General features: G+C 37.9%; 1 protein-coding gene across 2 annotated transcripts in view; it reads right to left on the reverse strand.

Annotated features, from left to right (window-relative positions):
• iglon5 (IgLON family member 5) overlaps positions 1-22508 on the reverse strand; it is a 212197-nt gene that overhangs the window by 39453 nt on the left and 150236 nt on the right. For both annotated transcript variants that reach the window (XM_077221624.1, XM_077221625.1), the window contains exon 2: positions 1843-1924. In XM_077221624.1, the coding sequence (XP_077077739.1) occupies positions 1843-1924 (82 nt within the window). The remainder of the gene's footprint in view (positions 1-1842; positions 1925-22508) is intronic.

A 22508-nucleotide genomic window follows, 5' to 3' on the forward strand; every position in this document is an offset into this window, starting at 1 on the left:
CCCCTACCTGATGACGCACTGGAGCCCCTGAGCTCCTGGCCCCGCCCCTACCTGATGACGCACTGGAGCCCCTGAGCTCCTGGCCACGCCCCTACCTGATGACGCACTGGAGCCCCTGAGCTCCTGGCCCCGCCCCTACCTGATGACGCACTGGAGCCCTTGAGCTCCTGGCCCCGCCCCTACCTGATGACGCACTGGAACCCTTGAGCTCCTGGCCCCGCCCCTACCTGATGATGCACTGGAGTGCCTGAGGCTGGCCGCTCCCCTAACAATATAAATAGAGCACATTCGCATCAGTTTGCCGCTCAATCGCGAGTTACTGTCAGTATTATTAGTTACTACAGCTTACAGTTTGCTAGTTAGCTATGTCCTCGTCACGGAAATGCGTACTACCTGGATGCGATCACGTATAAAACAGATCGGTGTCCTTATTTAAATTTCCTAAATACGATCACATCAAGAAGATGTGGATTAATTTTGTGAAGAGCCACCTTGATGGAGAGCTGAGGATCACCACCAAAACCCGCCTCTGTAGTGATCATTTTACACGGGATAGTTTTATAAACTTTCGCCGGAGACAACTGGGATTCACTGATAATCCGCTGTTGTGTTACTGGTGAATGGGGCCAAACGACTATCTCCCGCCTCGGCCTTCATCCTCCCGTCGCGCCAACAACTGGTGACATCATCGGCAGTGCGTGCCCACCAATGAGTGTAAGTTGCCTGTGCGCTTATGTTATAATTAACCTAATAAGCTGCTAGGAGCATCCATTCCGGCTGTAGCGGGTGACAGTTGATTGTGGCGACGGCAGCTTTACCGCGAGTGGGCGTGGTTTCAGCGCAGCAGCGGACACGCCCCCAGCGTTTGAGAGCAGAAACTACTGCTCGTTTTTTCAAGATTTTGATAGCTTATTTTATGTACTTGCCGGCTTTTTTATCATTCAAATTTGGCTGGGTGTCTAATAACACCTTTTTCTGTGATATGACAAACTCAGAACACATACTTCATTTTGACTTTACAGGGACTTTAATAACTTTTCGGGGAACAAGTTTCAATCCCTTAGAAGCCTATAGAGGAGTGATCCAGCTCTCAGATTTAATCAAAAATATCTTAATTTGGGTTCTGAAGATGAACGAAGGTCTTACGGGGTTGGAACAACATGAGGGTGAGTAAATACTGACAGAATTTAATTTTTGTGTGAACTATCCCTTAATAAGGTGTTTATTGAATTTGGTCTTTTAACATCACCATCTAGTACTTAGTACAAACCTGGTAAAAATGATTTGTCAATGGAGGTAAGCCTGGTTTTGCCCTTCAGGTGTGTATTCACATGAAAACCATCAAATGCATGTGAAAAGCGATTGATTTAAAGGAATAGTTCACTTAAAAAAGAAAACTGTCATCATGTTCTCACCCTCAAGTTCTTTCAAACCTGTATGAGTTTCTTTCTTCTGCTGCACACAATGGAAGATATTTTGAAGAATGTGGTTAACTAGACATTTGATGGACCTAATTGACTTCAATAGCAGAAGAAGAAAAAATACTTTGTAAAAGTCAATGGCTACAGTCAACCTTCTGATTGCCGACATTTTTCAAAATATCTTCCGTTGTGTTCAACAGAGGAAAAAAACTCATAGGCCTCCAGGTTTGGAACAACACGAGGGTGAATAAATGATGGCAGAATTTTAATTTTGGGGTGAATTATCCCTTTAACAACATTTGCGATTTGATAGGCTAATCTAATCAATACACATCAGCTTTTATTTCGGTTGATCATGCAGCCCTAGAAAGTGTTTTTAAACCATTCAACACACACGGATGCATGTGTGTTGTGAAGTCACCTCAAAACGACGCTTTCTCCTTCCAGCACGGTAATGTTGTCGGGCAAGTGTCCGAACTCGGCCGCCTGAGCACCGGTGGGTCCTGCCAAAGAAACGAGAGGGGAGACAGTGAGCATACAGCAGTTATTCCAACAACAGAAGGTCCACTCGATCCCCAGTCCCCGGGCGGCATGGCGGGTACTGAGTACCTCATTGATCCTGATCAGGCAAGATTTGTTTTTGTGGTTTTGCTTAGTTATTTGTGAGGAGAGAATAATAAGAGCGCAAAACGACAGCATGGAGCCGTCGGCGCTGGCCGTCAGCGGGCTTGAATAATGATTGGGTTGTGGCCGTGTGCTCTCGTCGAACAGACCTGATAATGAGCCCGGGGAAGAGGATTCGCACGCAAGCGGCGGAGCGTGAAATGAAGGGACCGCCGCTGCAATGAGAACGTACACACACTCACACACTCGCTTCAACGCTGTCACTTGTGTACAAACACGTACACGTGCGTTTTCATATGCACCAATAAGACTACACACAGAAATCATACTGGGATGCGAACCGAGCAGGACATCAGAGGAAATGTGAATTTGCAGGTGGCACCAAATCCTTTTTAGTTTTCAAATGACTTCCTGTTCTTATCTATTCAGGTTTTGCAAAATACGCTTCAATTTCCTCTGTAAATAGAGAATAGTGTGCTACTACTGCTGCCAAATGCTTTTATTTTTATATTTCAGTTTTCATTCAAATTAAAATGTTTTGTCATTTTGTTTTGCTTTTTGCATATTTCTCTTCAGCGTTAGTTTTATCAATTTTAGAACTTCAATTGGGTTGGAATTTCACATTTTCACATACGTTTTTAATCTAACATTTAACGAGTTTATTTGCCCATAAAATCTTGAAGATGTTAGGTTAAAGGTGCCATATAGTCAAAACTGAAATTTCCAGTTTTTTTTTTTTTTCATGATAACAGAGGACTAGGGTCTGTGAAACTACCATATAAGTTTCAAAACAGTTGATCCACAGACAAATGCACACAGCCTGCATAAAGTAGCTGTGCCTTTTCACGAGCCGTTGTGTCTTCCATATGTGATGTCAGAACTATAGTCACCGCCTTCAGTCTCCAAGTCACTCAGAAAACAACAGGCCAATCAGAAGAGAGGCTCATGAATATTAAGTAGACAAGCCAAAATCGACCTGTTCCTAGCAGAGCTCCTGAAAAAGGAGCTGTAAAAATATATTGAGATGGTTTTTGGTACTTATACCGCAAATATATATTCTTAAGGACATCAAAACCTAAAATAAAACTTCAGAAAGTTGTACAATTTGAGACCTTTAAACTTATTTGGCTAGCTGTCCACTGATGAGGGTGATGAAGCAGCTTCAGCTGGAGCTCTGATATATCCATTTTTAAAGAAAATAGCAACACTTACGCATGGAATCTTGTTTCAGCCACTGAATGAAAAGAAAAGCAATTGCGACGTTTTATCTCTAAATTCTGACTTTTTTTCAGAATTGTGAGATACAAACTCAAAATTCTGAGAAATAAAGTCAGAATTGAGAGATATTAACTTACAATTGCGATAAAATGTAATAACTGCGAGATAAAAAGTCAGAATTATCTTTTTAAATTGTTTTATGCTGTAACGAAACAAGCTTTCATACTTATGTGACGATCATAAGCAAACTTAATACATTTCAGGTGGTTTATAATGGTATGTGTCAGCTACAGGACTTTTCACAATTCTGACTATTTCACATAGCTGTAACTTTATATCCCACAACTGCCACTTTATTTCTCATAATTACCACTTAATGTCTCACAGGGTGTCTTTATATCTCACAACTGCAAGTTTATTTATGATAAATGAGAAATGATCTATCGTGTTTGCATTTGTATCCATTTGGAAGACAATGGGAACATACACATACACACACACTCGTCCACAAACACACACACAAGTGTTTTCATATGCACAAATAACACACAGAATTCATACTGTGATGCGAACCGAGCAGGACATCAGAGGAAATGTGAATTTGCTCGGGCTGTTTGCAGGTGGCAAAAACAACGTCGAATTCCTTTTTAGTTTTCAAACGCCTTATCTATTCAGTGTGCAAAATACGTTCCAATTTCCTCTGCAAATAGAGATTAGCGTGCTATCGGGACAGAGGCCTCTCTCCCGGCGTGGCTCCGTCGAATATGGCTCCAGCGTCTTGGCATAACCGCCACTGTCCTTCATATCTGCCGGACAATATTTGGTCATCCTGCCTTCGAGGTTTAATATACGAGACACAAGTGCAGTCAAGAGTTAAGAAGCACCCGGAAGGTCTTGGTGTTTAACGTGCATGCGAAGCCAGTGAACCGACAGCTTGCCAAGTGTGATTGGAGAGAGGAAGAGAGGAAGACAAAAGGAGACGGTGGATTTTAAGCAGAGCGGCATGTGATGGCCAAACGCTGGGCTTTTTTAATTTGAGAGGGAGCCACGGCGGAGGCGCCCCAAATTGCTCAGAGTAATGAAAAGAAGCGTGGGCTGCATTGTCATGCACGTCATGGTATCGTACACAAATTGCATAAAGCTGCTTTGGATTATCCGCTGAAGTGACCAGCAATGACATTGCTAAATTAAGCTTTCTCGACTTGCGGCACACAAGGGCACGGACTGATTTAAATCAGAGTAATTGCTTAATCATCTTTCATTATTTTCATTATTAATCATTATTTTTAAGGAAAGCGCTTCCGTGAATGTGTGTATGCATATATGAGCTAGAATGATTTCTGCATTCACAAGATGCTTTGTATGGAATACCCTTATCTGTCAGAGTTAAAAATGGTGGTTAATACATGCATTTTATACATCATATTAGAAATGGAGGGCTCAGTTAAGTGTATTGCATGAGTTATATATTGCACTATATCTATGCATATAGACATCTATGCATGTATACTGAGAAGTATATTAGTATGCTATTTCAAACAGCAGGAATGGCACTTAAAAAAAATAAAATGAATCAATTATCAATTTATTCAAAAAACTGAACAAATGTAAATGTACAGTGCTTTTTAACTGACACAGACAGTTATAAACAATTTTTTTTATTAATACATGAAGACAAAGTTAATTGCAACAATGAAACAATTTTAAATGCAAATTTTAAATTGCTTCTCTAAATCCCCCTTTGCCAACTGAGTAAGAATAAAATAACAGCAAAGACGAATGCTGATGGATATTTTGGGCCCAAGACACACTCTGCATTACATTCATGTAAACAAGATTAATAATCAAAGATAATATCTCTGGCTGCTTATACATGAAAAAAAAAAAGATAATATATTCTGTACACTAATGTTTCCAGTGCAACGCACCCAACATGAGCTTTCATTTCCAGTGTGATGAATTAGTCAGCAGCTTTTTTAAAGGGGTCCTATGATTCTTTTTTTTCCATGTTCATCTTTCTTCTGTGTGTGTAATGTTGCTGTTTGAGCATGAAAAAGCTCTGAAAGTCCCTCCAGCGGGAGTAATTCTCTATATCAGTGTCACTGTTTCTGAACTCTCTGAAACGCCTCTATTGTAGACTTGAGTTTCTTCCAGGAACAAACATGTCACAATTTTTCTAATTTCAATAATTCCTGCCCCCGCCCACTTTTGGTAACTGCGGGACATTTCACAAACACGCTCAAAGCACTTGATCAATCACAACACACTGATCCAGCCGACCAATCAGAGCACAGTGTGCTTTTCAGAAGTTCATAGAGACAGGAACTAAACAGGGGTGCGTTTCCCGAAACCATCGTTCCAGTGAACATTCACAAACAGCATTGCAAAGTTCTGTGGTTGAATCGACAGCTCTCAATCTGTTGCATAGTTTCAGTGGCTCAGTGGTTCATGTAGGTTGTCTACAAACCGAAAGGTTGGTGGTTCTATCCCTGGTTCCACCTGACCAAGTGTCGAGGTGTCCATGAGCAAGACACCTAACCCCAGCTGCTCCCGACGAGCTGGATGGCGCCTTGCATGGCTGACACCGCCGTCGGTGTATGAGTGAGTGAGTGAGTGAATGGGTGAATGTGAGGCAATATGTAAAGCGCTTTGGTGGCCATTGGGTCAGTGAAAGCGCCATATAAATGCAGACCATTTACCATTTGTTTACATGGCATGTGCACTAATTAATAAATCCTTATCTTGAGCAAAATAAGCAAGCTTTTTTTTTATTTCCAAGATGACAGAACAACTAAAATAAGGCATTTAACTCAATGAGGTCATGTTTTCCACTGTATATGTTTTTATAAACTTCAGGCAATGCACATACAATGTGCTGTATGATGTTATCAGCATGCAAGTATTGCATTGTGAACATCCCATAACACCCATTCTCTGGCTTTAAAGCAAATGTATTTGCTATGCACTTCAGGGCAGTCGGGATGCAGGACACATTTTCCTCCTACTCTCTGAAAAGCCAAGGTTCCTTCTACTGTTGCGCTTTGTTCTTGATGTATGAAACAACCTTGTAGACATCCTGACAAATAACAGCACAGGCCAGTTCTCCTTGATCTTTTGACATATAAGAGGTAATTGTACAATACACATATATTATAAGTTCTAGATCTCAAAACTTCCTCGTTAGTCAAAAAACAGCTTTTATTGAAACCAAGCTCAGAAAACAACTCGTTTCGGATTTTGTCACATTATTTCGTCAGTGCAACGAAAGTCCGCCTCTGCAGGAGAAGATAGACGCCTACTTGTACATCACCTACTCTTTAGCCCCGCCCACTGATCTGTGCATGTCATGTTGCAGTAAATACAAGACAGAAACAAACACAGGATTACTCCAGCAACAAAACCATAGAGGCGCTTCTGAGGATTACAAGACGTTCTGCATTTCCATCCTTATAACATTAAGAAAGTGTGGATGAACTTTATTTTTAATGAAGTTCCAGTCAGATCGCATCAGTAAGACTCAGTTTGTTTGGTTGCTTCATTTTAACTGTGGATTTGTTGTTAAACAAGACACAGGCTTTTCAGAAAGACTGAAAATAAAACAGATGCAGTGGCGACTATATTGGATCCAACAGTAATCGCACAACACACTTTGTCTGCTTTGTCTGTTACATTTTAATATGCAAAACTGTTACCCAATCGTAGAAGTGGGCGTTCACTTTTTCAAGTCTTGCATTTGGCAAACTTATCAAAACTGTGTGTTTCACAGAAAGGGTCAAAAGCAGGCTAAATCAGGTTTTTTAAGTAAAAATCTTGACACATTATACAGGTGAAACTCGAAAAATTTGAATATCCTGCAAAAGTTATAATTTTGATGATTATGGCTTACAGCTTATGAAAACCCCAAATTCAAAATCTTAGAAAATTAGAATATTACTTGAAAACATGAAAAAAAAAGGATCTTAAATACAGAAATGTCGGCCCTCTGAAAAGTATAATTATGCATATGTATATAGTTATATATACTAAATATATTAGTTTCACCTTTTAATTTGAATTACTGAAATGCATGAACTGTTGCACGATATTCTAATTTTTCGAGTTTCACCTGTAAGTGGACATCAGACAACATTATAAACACAAATTTGCAGTTGACCCCTTTAAACTTAAAGCATTATGGGTAATTCAATTAAAAAATAACCTCATTTTACACATATCCATTTCTTGGAATACTTAGCATCAAGCGGATGATGCATGCACAAGGTAAGTCCCAGTGCATTATGGGAATGGGTAAAACAGAGGGGGTTATTCCCAATTCCCTTTTCAATTCTTATCTTCACAGCTCAATTGGCACCTCAGATTTTAATACCTGGCCGGTTTTGCTCCCAAGCTCAGTGTGTTATATCTCTAGCTGGGTCAACACTCCCATGCTGTATGCACAAATACGCTTGATTATGAAGTGCTCCATTCTATTTTCGCTCTGTTGTGAAAACCACATCGGTCTTTTCCCAGGGCGTTCACAGCAGAAATTAAATGATGCAGGTTTGCTTACTAGAGTAAACAAAATTGGGGGCAGAGAGAAATGCACCTGACAATAAAACAAAACAAAAAAAAGGGCATTTAAATAAGACGAGTTCCTTCTTTTTTAAAATGATGTCAAAATCATATTAAGTTGTATTTTAATATCTGGTTTGAGATCTAAGATTGGGTGAATAACTATTCTCTTAAGAAGTCTGTTCAAACGTACCGAGTGAATATACATGGCATGTAGGGATGTCCCAACCTGATCTAGATTATTAATGTACTTGAAGTGTGCACCAAGGCAAGGACTAGGAAAAGTACTGGATCGGCAGACACTCCAAATTCAATGACTCGTATCGGATTGGGGACACAAAAAACTTGACCGGGACATCCCTAATGCCATGTTCAATACAATGTAAAAACTGCTCAAGATAGGCAGATAACCAATGTATTGGCCCATAACACTGCAGGAGCGATCATGTATGTGCTATAGGATCCACAACATCACAGTTTTACCATCTGAAATCTGTCACAACTCAATCTAGATCCCTACGGACCAAAGACAGCATGTGAAAACAGCTGTGAAAGAGTCAGTACAAAGTAAAAGTGCCTCAGAGAGTGGCCGTCTGTCTGACATAAAAAACACACGAATCAAAGTTGCTCCTCGATGCAGTTTCTGAAAAAGTGTCATCAGAGGAAGAGAGAGCAGTTTATGATGGAGTAAGAAGTGGCCCATACAGGACAACATTTCTGCATTGAATAATATACTATAAAAGTGTCCATTTAATGTTTAAAAATATAGTTAAATTTAACAATAGTAAAATATTTTTAAACGCAACTTTTAAATTGCATTTTAAAAAGGCATTTGCACTTGCCAAATGTTTTTCCGCATCCATTAGCCAATCATTGAACAAATATATAGCATTGGACAGTTCATCATCTGGGCGACTGCAACTGGTTGCATTTTGCGACATTATTTCCTGGCCTTGCGACTACATGTTGTTAGAGGTCGCACTGTTGCCACCACCACGTTGCCCAACTGAGAAGTGCTGCCATTATGAGAAACATGAAACAACAAAATGAAACAAAAGCAGAATGAATCCACACTACATGTTTGAGCTGCGCAGCGCAGACGGTTTATCAGCTCGAAGCAATAATAGACAGCGCAGCACAAGCCTAAAACAGGTTTACTCGCAGGCCAGGTTAAACAGCACTGCCGTGAAAACCAGGAGAAACAATGTGCCATGAACAAGTTAAAGAAGGCTTTCCAGTCCACATAGCACCAACATTCACCATGGATTCATTGTAGTAACGCTTACTGTAACCATGGGATTGTGGCAGAAATGGTCAAATGTTTTTTCACTATTCATTTCAGGGTTGGTACAACCTTCTGAGAGTGAAATTCAAGAATCACTTTCAACTCACTTCTTAATGTGATGACCAAAACATGAATTGTTCATCCTTCAAAGATTTTTTATCTTTTTGTCTATTTGTAAAACTAAACCACTTGGTGGCAAACAAACACTTTTATTTAAAAATAAATATACTATAACTATAACCAGTAGAGGCCGGCAGAGGAGCACTTATTGGCTTATTAGCTACTCTTTCAAGTTTTACAGGCACATTTTTGCTCTTGAGTGAAAGTTGTAGAAACCAGACATTGGTTTTATCATCAGAACATGACAAACACTTGCCAAACACCTCACACATTAATATTACATGTTATGTCTCTTAAAAAAGCAAATTTCACAGTAGTTTGCGTTTGAATGCAGATGTGAATTTATGTTCAATAACAAGAATAGAAAACCTCTGTCAAAATTGTAACATCCTCATTATTATAGGGTCAAATTTGGTCTTCCATAGCATTTGGGTTATGTTAACCACAGGTAAAACCATGCATTTCACCTCATCATGATAGTAAAAAGTAACTATATTGTTTCTATGGTATTTGTTATGGAAAAAAGTAGCCTAAAGACATTCAGTATAATACAAATGCACAAAAACTGCTATAGCATAATAACACAAATACTGTATTTATATTCCATTAATGTCTACATTAATATTATAATTAAATTTGATATTAATATCCCACATTTCTGCCACAATCCCATGGTTACAGTTAATGTTACTACCGTAAATCCATGGTAAATATTGGTGATTTGTGGATTGAAAAGCCTTCTAACTGTATCATTGTGGCTCAATGTTTCTCCTGCTTTCAGAATCAGTGTTGTTGAGAATATCAGCGCCGTTTCATTTAAATCACGAGGCATTTGATTTGGGAGAACTCTACACTGAACTCGAACACTTTCCACCCATTTTTTTTCTACGACTTTGAAACAAAATGCAAAATAAGTATTTATTAACAAGATAATTCATGCATATTGCATAGTGATAGCAAAGTGATCTCATAAAGCATTTTTTTACAATACAAAATAAGAATTTCTGAACAATTAAAATTAAACTTAAACTGAATTTGAAACCCAAAACAAGACAAAAACTTGCAAAACTGTCAACACTATAACAACCGTGGAGCCGCAGGAGCCGAAACAGCATGAAAAAGCAGTTTTCACGGTAGCGGCTCTTTTCTTCAGATCATTAACACCATGTTGCAGCTCTGGCATTCATTCAACAGCACTTACATTTCATCTCTTGGTCCAACAACTCAAAGCTCTCTTTAGCTCTGTCCTTCAAAGTTAAACGTCTTCCTAAAGCGTCTCTCCCATGTCTAGAGACACCCTCAGCATCCTTTAACTGTTCACTGGGCCTAAAACAGATGCATCATTTGCTGCATACGGTGCCTTGCCTCGGAGAGGCTTCAGGGCTTGATTCCCTGAGACCTGTGGGACATTAATTCAAACATGATTTGTATCCCCTTGACTTTTACATGCTCTCGTTTGTAATTGCACTTGCTTCTGGCGCAAAGTTATTAACAAACGCGAGCTGGAGTTCGACGGCGGAGAGCCTCGATGCCTTTGTACTGCACATCTATTTCTCGCTGCCCTTGATGATCAAATAAACACGGAAACTTTTGAAAGACAAACCATCACGAATGCTGAAGATCCGGAGGAAATAATAAATGCGTGACAATAAGTCTCGAGAGGAAAAGTATGGAGAAATTATTATATTTTTTTCTCCACTGATTGCCAGTTATAATGTCATAAGTTTGGGATCTGTGATTTAACATTAATAATAATGGTATGTTTTTTGTTTAAAAAAGTAACTCATTTGTAAAGTATTTTCAAGACTGTTTATCCATTAGCCAGTGAAATATTTTTCAAATAAATATGTATAGTTATACATTTTTTTATTTAATTAATGTTATAGTTAATTGCACCAATAAACAATATAATGCAAGTTTTAAATTAAATTTACAAATGGAAAGTGCTTTATCTCATTTTATTATTAATTTTCAATATAAAAAATAGTTTATCAGTTTCAATATTTTGTGAATTTCTGCAGCCACTTGATTGTAATAGCACAGCTGACCACTAGTCAATGAGATGGCATGGGAGAGTCATGCAGCCGAAGACTACAACAAAACATTGTGGAAGGAGAGGCAGTGGATGAAGAAGAAAAGTGGGCGACACTGCAACCAATTAAATATTTACAGAGGCACTTCCTTGTGACACCTTGATGATGAAGAGAGGCAGCCCAAGCATTATCAGATGGCTGGAGCCCGAGGCTGGAGCGGATTAAACATTAACTGGCAGATAGATCCTGTTTTTCCACGTCTGATCCCATTAACTCCGGCCGGGCTGCGTGAAGCCCTCCTACGAACGCGTCGAGTTCAGATCGCCACTTCCCACCTGCCCTTTGGCCACCTGTCACATCAACACCAGCGCGACGACACGGACTTCCACCACCTGCTCACCGTTTACTCAAGCCGGAGATGAACGCTAAGCTATCATATGACCTGAAATACAGCACAAAATTTTTACGGACAACTTTTATGATGCTTTATAGTCTGGATATTCAAATTATGGCCACTGCAAAAAAATAATTTAATGGTCAATAACTGATAAATGGCAGACATTTTATATATATATATATATATATATATATAATGTCTGCCATTAAATATATTTTTTAGCAGTATATATATATATGAATATATATATGAATATATATATATATATGAATATATATATATATATATATATATATATATATATATATATATATATATATATATATATATATATATATGAATATATATATATACACACTATATAATATTATATTATATATATATATACTATACAGTGTATATATATATATATATATATACATACACACATACACAGTATACATACACACGCACGCACGCACGCACGCATTTTGTCTCCAGCACACCTGATGCAACTAATCAGGGGCTTCATTAGTTGCACCAGGTGTGCTTGAGCTAGAACACATGAACTATCTAAACTGGCTAGGTTCCCAAACGAGTGCCACATTTGACCGCATGTTAGAAATATGGCTAAGTCAAAAGAATGGTCCAAAAAGTTAAGAGAAGATATCATCACCCTTCGCAAACAAGGAACAGGATACAAAAAGACAGTGCAGGCATTAAATATAATAAATATTATATACATTGTTCAAAAGTCTGGGGTCGGATAGCGGATTAGGGCTTAGGTCATTTAGGGTATTTTAGTAGTTTTTATAAACGTGCCCTCGAAAAACAATGCCACTGACATGTTTAGAGATATGTCAGTGCAAGTTGCTTTCAGTTAAAACAGCTCAAACATGCATTTTAGTCTAGGACTAGCTTAAGCCTTGTCTGTGAAAGCGGGGGTTAATGTATTTGAATGCCTCACCAAGGCTGCAGTTATTTGATCAAAAATACAGTAAAAATAGGAATATTGTGAAATATTATTACAATTAAAAATTACTTTTTTTCTATGAGAACATATTGTAGCATGTAATGTATTCCTGTGATCAAAGCTGAATTTTCAGCATCATTACTCCAGTCTTCAGTGTCACATGATTCTTCAGAAATCAGTTTAATATGATGATTTGCTCAAGAAACATTTTAGATCATAATCAATGTTCTAAAGAGTTGAGCTGCTTCATATATTTGTGGAAACTAGGGCTGGGGCGGTATGGATTTTTTCTAACCGCGGTTGAAAAGCAAGATTTTACCGCGGTATGGCGGTAAACCGTTTAAAGCCAGTTTTAATCACTGTTTCATTAACTAATTGCCTGGAATTAATAAATAAGAAGCAAATATAGCAGACATATAATCAGGAGGACGTGGAAGCGCCGGTGCGATCTCTTTCGCGTGAACTGGAGCTCGTCTCATAAATGAACCGAAACTCGGCGTAGGCTGGGCCTAAATGTCTATTAAACTAAATTCAAAACGAAATGATAACATTTTAGTCTACAGTAGCCTAGTCGGGTAAGGTCAGGTTTGCCGATGTGCGTTATAGGCTATTTACTTATTCATATTTATCCCTGGGCGCCGATCGGAGACGGAGTTCACTGCTGATATTCTGGGGATACAACATAGCCAATATACTAGGGACTTTAGCCTTTAAACATCTTTGCTGCATTGGATCAGTGTCCTTTCTAGAACAGCCAAGAGCTTTCTAGCCTCGCGGCAGCAGCGCCTCGCATTGCTCATAGACCTTAAAACAGTCAGCGGTTGCGGTTTCGAAAATTGATCAAAAAACGTTGGTGCGGGTGGATGGCGGACAGATGATGAGTTTTATGATGCGGTTGCGGATGAAATAATAATAGCCCATTAGCGCATCTCTAATACGAATGGAAGGTTATTATGCGTCATGGAACATATTGGGCTGCTCAACTCGCGAAAGATCGGATTTGCTCCATCTTTTGATGATAAGTTTTGTTTAGAAAACCTTGAATCCATGTAAGCCACTATATCATTAGACATAATCCATGTCATTAGAATCAATGAATCCATATCATTAGACACAACGTGCACACATGTGCAGGCCAAGGTTGTTTTTTTTCTGTTTTTTTTTCGTCGATGACGGTGACGAGCTCAGACCCGCGGTCGGAGTCACGTGACCGCGGTATTGAGGTAATACGGTAACCGTCCCAGCCCTAGTGGAACTGTAATACAGATTTTTTTCCAAGTTTCTTTGTGTTCAAAAGACCAGCATTTATTTGTAATAGTAATCTTTTGTAAGATTATAAGAGACTTTACTGTCACTTTTGATCAATTAGATTCATCCATGCTGAATAATAATAATAATTAAAAAAAATAATGAATAATCTAAAGGAACTTTAACTTCTTTCAAGTATGCAAAAGAGGTTGGTTCATGGACTGAATTTGTTTAAATGGATCATTAATTCCACTTAGTTCACATCGCGTATTGACTTAGCTGGTGTCATGAGATACAGATTTGGCTTCGTTTGCAAACAGATTAAAGGATTTTGTACCTCATTTTACACACAGTTTTGTATTGATCACACGTGCAGCCTACTAGGCTATATTGTGCATAAACCCACAGCACAGTAAACACTGATCACACACCGGTGACTCATAAAACACTCAGCTGTCACGCAGCATTAGACCACTGTTGTTACCTAACGTTCATGTCGTGGTCATGCACTCTTCTTCTGTTCATATAATGCTTGCATACTGCTCAATTCTCCGGTCATAATTCCCACTCCACGTATCCATCAATATACAGCTCCACCACCACGAGGCAGAGAGACCGCATCAGCTCGATAAACTCCAGAGATCTTTACCATCGAACCTTGCATCTGTCAAAGCAGCTCGCAGGTCCACGTCCCGTAAGACATGTCAGTTTTACCCCCATTTCTATCCTGGATAAAAGCCCAAACCCCGAAGCACTCCGAGATCAATACAGTAGTTAAACTGTTCTTGCCTTGCAGAAAACCTCACACACTCTCACCAAGAGACCAGGCCGGCATCCCTGCACGCCGCTCATTTTGACGAATTTGTCCAAAACGGTTTGAGTCTCTTTCAAAAGAGCCGGATCAAACGCAGTGTTTCGTGGTAAAATGAACATGTCAAGTCACGCTGCGTGTGTGAAAAATGGAGCGGACCGAAATACGATTCTTTTATCCAAACATTAGATAAAGCAAAGTGCTGAAAATGCATCTGCAAATTGAATTTTTGAGCAAATGCACATTCATACTCATGCTGGCATTTAGATCTCATTTGCCTTTTTGTTTAATTTTTGTATGCTGCAAAAGCGCTGTGGTGTATCACAATGGAACGAGCTTATTAATGACTCATGCATCCCAATAATTGAATCCTTTGCTATTTTTTTTCTATAACACTTGGAGGAAAACCTGGTGTCTAAAAGTGTAGGAAATGCTACAGAGAAATGGCAACCATTCAGAATGACAATGAAATAATTATTTTCATTTTATTTATTTTTCCATGTTATGGTAAATAAGAGTAAAATGTATGGAGCAAGTGAATGTAGGCTTCAAAACAGTATAATGAACAAATATTTAAAATATGCTGAAAATATAATAAATGCTGTGCTGGAGCAAGATGATAATCTAAATCTTAAAATATACAGAAACAATTGCAGGTAAATGTCAGATAAAACTTGACTAAAAGTGTGGGAAATGTTACTAAGCAGTGAAAACCACTCAGATTGAATGCATTTATTTTATTTTTATTTATTGTTTTATGATAGCAAATTTTATAAATCCTTTTGCTTATCTCTTTTTCACCTCCTGATGGTTTTTTAGCAGTCCACTGCAAGTACTGGATGAAATTTATGCTTTTCTTTGTATTTTATAATTCTAATGCAGCCACAGTGAATGACGGAGAATAATAGCCTGTCGCCTCATAAACCAGCTAATTAATGTTATTTAGTTGTAGAATTTAGTAATCTATCACTATTCTTCATCATCTATACAAAAAACTGTACAAAACAAATTATTTTGCAATAAAGTGCACAATATCGAGCACAATGAGAATTGAAAATAGTATTTAAAATGCTAAAATATTATAAACACTTGTTATATAATAAATGTTCTTAAAGGGTTAAATCTATTATTGTTCTTGACAAAATGATAATCTTAAAATATGCAGAAACAATTACAGGTATATTTGCTAAATACTGTCAAACACACACAGTAAGTTTAATAACGTGTTAATAAATTCCATTATGATTTCATCTTGAGTTTAAAGTCATCACATGCAACAGTTTCCTGACCTCTTGGTCATTACATCACAGGCCCGCATCACTTCCTATCTCAACCCAGTAGGCCGAATATACAGTGTACACGTTCCCGTGGGTCTGCTACCATCTTCTCTTTGACATTGATAAATGAAAGTTTCTTTCAGAATTATCTACCTGACACTGACGCAGCGTGTGGCACGCTCATTCTGAATGCGTGTGTGTGCAATGCCACGGGGAGTGAATGTGGGTGGAAGCGCCTGCTCCGGGCATCTGGCACGGCCCACAGAGGAGCGCTCCTTAAGGAGGAGAGACAGGGGGACGCGAGAGGGCCGGAGGGCGGGGGGGTTTTCAGGGCTGTTACCCAGGAGTCTGCTCTGTCTGTATAATTCAGCACTGGCACTAAGAACAAAACCCTGTTACCTCAGGGAGAAACCAACCAACACCTGCTTAGGAAAGAGAGAGAGAGAGAGAGAGAGAGAGAGAGAGAGAGAGAGAGAGAGAGAGAGAGAGAGAGAGAGAGAGAGAGAGAGAGAGAGAGAGAGAGAGAGAGAGAGAGAGAGAGAGAGAGAGAGAGAGAGAGAGAGAGAGCGCTCCAGGTTTGAAGGGAGGGGCGAGAACGAGAAGCGTGCAGCAGCGGGACGCTGTCAGGCTGCGGTAAGAGACGACAAGAAAAGAAGATGCAAGAGGATTCAAAAAACAAAGAGTGTTCAGAATAGCATACTATACTGCACATAGTATACTGCACTATTTCTGCACAAACAGTTCAGAGCATGCTGTGTGCAATGATGCATCCCAAAATGCAATGCTCTTCACTTGACCTTCCATTCCTATGAACCGGAAATGACATCAGACATGATTTTCATGAGTCATGAATCATACAATTCTTACGATTTCTGCAGTACATACTAGAATGCATACTGTGCATACCAAGCACATTTTCTGTATGCATGAAATGATGTGCAATAAAAAAAAAAACAGTGCTTATTGCTGCATCCCACAAGACAATGCTCTTCACTTGACCTTCCATTTTTAAATATGCTGAAAGAACCGGAAGTGACATCAGACATGATTTTCAACTGCAGGACAGCATACTGTAGGATGCATATTGAGCACATTTTCAGTATGCATAAAGTACCAGGAAGTGAAGTTTTTGTCAAAATGTGCAGTTAAAAAAAAGAGCTCAATGCTTGCAAAACTGTATCCCACAATACAATGCACTGGACTTGACCTTTCATGTGAAATATGACGAATAAACCAGAAGTGATATCCGACATGATTTTCATTTGCAGTACTATCATACTACTCTTCTGCAGTACATAGGATGCATACTAAGCACATTTTCAGTATGCATAAAGTACCAGGATGTGCCGTTTTAGTCAAAATGTGCAGTAAAAAAAAGAGCCCACTGTGTGCAATACTTTATTCCACAATGCAATGAGCCGGAATGAACCTTTCATTTCCAATATATGAGAAATATGAACCAAAATTACTTAGAACCGTGATTTCCGAAATATTTTGCTCAACTTATTATTCATACTGTTAGGTTAAATTACTTGAATTAAACGTCATATACTATAGTTTTAAATGTTTTTTATTGCAAAACCATTTCTCTTTAAGATATTGCATTAAAAAAATGATTGCAATTGATATTCACTAAGTAGAAAAACAGTATTACATTCAAGTAGCAGGCAAAACATACATACTATAGTAGTGTGCTAGAACGCTATTCCAAACACGTGCTTAATTTCCATTCCTCAGGAGTAGCTTGTTTTTTCACTGCTGATCATGCCATACAGAGCAGAATAAAGCTCTTGAAGCTAATATTAATTTGAACACTGAACGTTCAACATTGATCTTCAACATAATTCTCTCCATCAAACTTCAAACACAAGCGCTGCCACTCCAGAACCCTGTCTGAGCGCCGAGAGTTTCCTGGCTGTCTTCCACACGACGTACTTGTGTAGTTGTTGTTGTTGTTGTTGTTTGCGTCTGCCTTCTGCCGGTTTTGTTTTGCATGGATGAGACGAAACACTTGGCGTTGCGACGGGGGCTCAGTTACACAAGCGTGCGCTTTCCTCGATGACTGCGTTTGCTGAAGAAGAGTTTCCCAGATGAGCTCCACACACACATTCAGCCAAGTGGCCCTCATAAGAGAGCCGTCGAGAGGCAACACCATGGCATATTTTTGCTTTTTGAGGCGAAGGCGCATTAAAGGGCGGCGATCGATGGAGGGCCATTTAATCTGCTCTCAGAACCTGGCTTAGTGTGGCTGGGCAATTGGGAGATCACAATTCCTACCATCTTTCGGACAAGAGACGTATCAATGTCGCGCAGCCTGGCCGCGGATTTGCACGGGAAATCTGAGTGTTTGTGCCCGCGGGTGATGATGTCATTGAATGGCGGGACTGTTAATGGAATACAATGGAATACAAACATCTACTACAATTGCAAATGGCCAGTTTCAAAGAACCGATAATGGATTGTGTCTAATTGTGTGCGTGACACTGGCATCACTGGGGATTTTGTCCACATTACTTTATAAAACAGCTCACGGCAGGGATGGATCTAATAAACAGGAAGCATGTCCAATTGTCAAGCACGGAGTTTTATTGGATAATGCACTTCCATATGTTATTTTTAATGTTTTGCTTAGTTGTCGTTGCGGTTGTTATCACTGGAGGTTCACGTAGCTCTCTGATAAAAGCTCCATGGCTTGTTATCCATTCAAGTTCAATTCAAATCACAAAATAAAATGCAAAAACACTAACCACTGAAACATAAAAACAATTGCTGATCAAAACTAGTTCTGGATGGCAGATTTCATCATTTTAATAAAATATCACACACAGTATTGGCCAAAAGTAATGCCCAGCCTATAGGAATATATATTAACATTTTAACCCCCTATTCAAATATTATTCATATTTTGTAATCATATTACGTTAGTTGTGCTTGGAGTCAATTTGTTTTATTTGTGATAATAACGGAATGGAACATGACAAATTGTCCAGACATCAGTTTTGGCCAGGCTGTCATACAAAGAAATTATGAACACATGCAAAAACAAGAACCTTTTTTTTTTTTTTTTTTTTGCAAACTCAAATGAAACCAGTAGCTGTAGTTTGCCTTTTTATTTTTTATCATTTGATCAGATTAGTACTTTAACCAAGTTTAGTCTTCCCTCATATTTTGAAACATGTAGTCATTAAAAACAAAGTTCCCCTCCACACATCACTTTAGGCCACTACAGTATATTATGCCACTATACTTGACAGATATCACAGAGATAAATGCCCTGTGGATAATATTTGTGTGTTCAGAAATGTCTGAAATGACTTTGGAGGCGGGGTTTCGCAGAAAGTGGGTGTGGCAAAATGACTCCTTCATTCAATCAATCAGTGATTAACTCGATTAATATTTTGCAGACCCATCTATTAAAGGTTTAATGAGGCAAACGCATGAACCACATGAGCTGAATTTACAAGTGTTAGATTTATAAGCACACAATCTTTGGACTTTATTTGCACAAAGACCTCAAACTGTTTTGATTAGAAAAAAAGCAAAGTGGAGTTCCCGTGATTCGCTCACTTTCATCCAGCTCTATCTAATTCCTATAGTGCCTCTGTGTTTTATGCATTTTGAATTCAGTTTTGTGTCAAATAGCCTTTTTAGCTGTCAAATGTAATATTAGTTAATAAAGGCGTTTAAAAACATCTATAATTACTTACAGCTCATTTGCCGCACTGAAAATGGAAGGTCAAACTGAGCGGATTGCATTGCAGAATTCAGCGTTCAGAGATCGGTTTCACATATACAGGCAAATCATCTAGATGTTCATATAAAGATGAACATAATGTACGCACACATGCTGTACATAAAATGTCAAGCTGATTTTGACACACAATCCAGACAGCAACATAGTGTCGGCACAGATCCGGCCCACATCTGGTACACGTGGAATCATGAACCATGAACTTCACAGTGTTGATTGATCTACCATCAGAAAATAAAGTTTTGAAGTAACTTTTTAAAAACTTGATTTTTTTTAAAACAAACTCGAAAGAAACGCTGATAAATAATGCATTTTCAATCCTAAAGCAAAGGCAGTGAAATATCAGGCTAATTTCTCTCATCAGTCTATAATGTGTAATATTAGTGGATGCTTGATGCTTAAAGTCCAGTTCTACAACATTTCATTTTTTTTTCAATAGGAGCTGAACAGGATTTTGGATCAGCAGTGCACTGAGAAATGGTCAACTTCATGCAAAGATGCAAATGAGAATTGTTAATTCACACAAATAATTTTGTTTGCCTGCTCAAGCAAGCCATATGATAATAATGAGTTCATATAATATAATTGTGCAGTTATGATTAAAATATCTGATGTTTGAATGTTATTTTTTCTTGTAAATACAGGGCTCAAGCACAACGTCAAATTGCTCCACTGGCTCCATTTAAAGTGCATGTGTGATATTGCACTCATAAGAGGAAAACATAAATAATAACATGTTTAATTTATAAATAAACAAGAAAATTACAGTATTAATGTTGCAAAGTATTTCAATTGTGAAACCAATGCAATTTCAGCTGTAAAGCAAATATAGCTCATCAAAATAATTTAACCAATTTTATTTTTTAAAATGAGGATTCAACAAGGCAAGATTAAAAAAAAATGCTGAAATGACTTTTGACATACTTAAAGTTAACCCTCTGATGCAAAGTTGTCTCTCAATATTAATAATATTGAATTATTAATCCCATATGAAATGATTATATTCTTGCTTTGAAGTTTAAAAAAACCCAAAACATTAAGATCAGAGTTGTTATTGCTAACAAAAGCTAAAACCATTCAAAATGTGTTGTTACTGTAGGTGAAATAAAGCTGAAATAAATATAAATATTAGATGAAATTAGAAATGGAGTCATGGAAACCGACTGAAATAAATAAGCTGAATAGTAGTAAAACTCAAATTAAACTAAATCAATTAATGCTAAATAAAAATATATAAAAACTAATAAAAAATGACAAAATCACTAAAACATAAACTTAAATAAAATAACTGAAATTAAAAATATAAAAAGCTCATTCAAAATATTAATAAACAGTATAATAGTGTTTAAATAATTCTAAAATATCACTATTTTTGATGACAAAAAATCATGCATCATGCAGTTGAATTAGTGGGAATGTTTTTTGCAGTGATGTCATCATAGAGCTCAATTGTCATCCAATAGTGTCAGTGCGGTCGAACTGATAATATCACTGTATATGAAGTGTCTTAAACCCCACAGCTCTCAACAATGATGACTCAACACATTCTGGAGGATAAATGATTAAACACATCCTGATAAGACACAACTTACACTAAGTAGTTGCACTTTTCCAAGTAGGAAGTTGGAAGTTCTGACTTTTTAAAATACTCTGATACTCTTATAATCTGACTTTTTAAAATATATATTTTAATTTATATTTTAAATTTTGAATATTTCAGTAGGATTCTCCTTTTGTGGAGAGCCGATTTTATTTTTGGCCCTTTTTACTTTTTAATTCTCCATTTTTATGCGTCTAAATGAGTTCCTTGAGACTCAAGCATGCTTTTAGAAGTTCCTCAAGCATGCACCCATGCGGTTAGAGAGGGTTTAAAAATAAATGAACAACAGACGATGTTGTGATTTATTTTAGTGTTGGCTCAAGGCTGAGGAGCTAATGTGACCGTTCTGTCATACATCAGTTGGTCCTTCATCGGGAATATCTCCACAGATTTACGAGAGGTCGGATTAACTTGCCATCTGACAGCTCCAATTAAACCCTGATATTACGAGCCCGAGGGCCGCCTGCGAGCGTTTAATCAATTCTTAAGTCCGATGTGTCTCCCTCAAACCCAAATCTGCTCGACTACAGCGAGGGCCGTGTTGGTGTCACTCGTGTGCTGTGCTCTATAGTGTCTGACGTTAATAACTGCTAGTGACAGCTGTGATGAAGACTCGTTTCTGCGTATTCTATGCTTAAAATGCAATACATAACTTAATACTGATCAGATCACAGTACATTACAGCATTATGGCTCATTGGAAAAACACGGCATACATTTCTGCTAAACGCTTACAAAAAACGTAAACTACGAGTCAAAAGTTTGGAATCATTATCATTTTTTGATGCTTTAGAAAGTAGTCTCTTCTGTTCACCAAGGCCGCATTTGTTTAGTCAAGAATACAATAAAAATAGTAATATTGTGAAATATTATTACAATTTTAAACAACTGTTTTTTATTTGAATATATAGTAAACTGTAATTTATTCCTGTGATCAAAGTTGAATGTTCAGCATCATTACTCCAGTCTTCAGTGTCACATGATCCTTCAGAAATCCGTTTAATATGATGATTTGCTGACTAATTATTATTAATGGTTCCTGTTATCATCAATGTCAAACAATGTTTTGCTGCTAAATATTTTGTTGAAACGGTGATACATTTTTTCAGGATTCTCGAATGAACAGAAAGTTCAAAAGAACACCATTTATTTTAAATATAAATCTTTTGCAACATTATAAATGTGTTCACTGCCACTTTTGATCCACCCTTGCTGAATCAA

This window comes from Siphateles boraxobius, unplaced genomic scaffold (assembly GCF_051911475.1).
Source record: "Siphateles boraxobius isolate OS27281-9 unplaced genomic scaffold, OSU_SipBor_1 84, whole genome shotgun sequence".
NCBI lineage: Eukaryota > Metazoa > Chordata > Actinopteri > Cypriniformes > Leuciscidae > Siphateles > Siphateles boraxobius.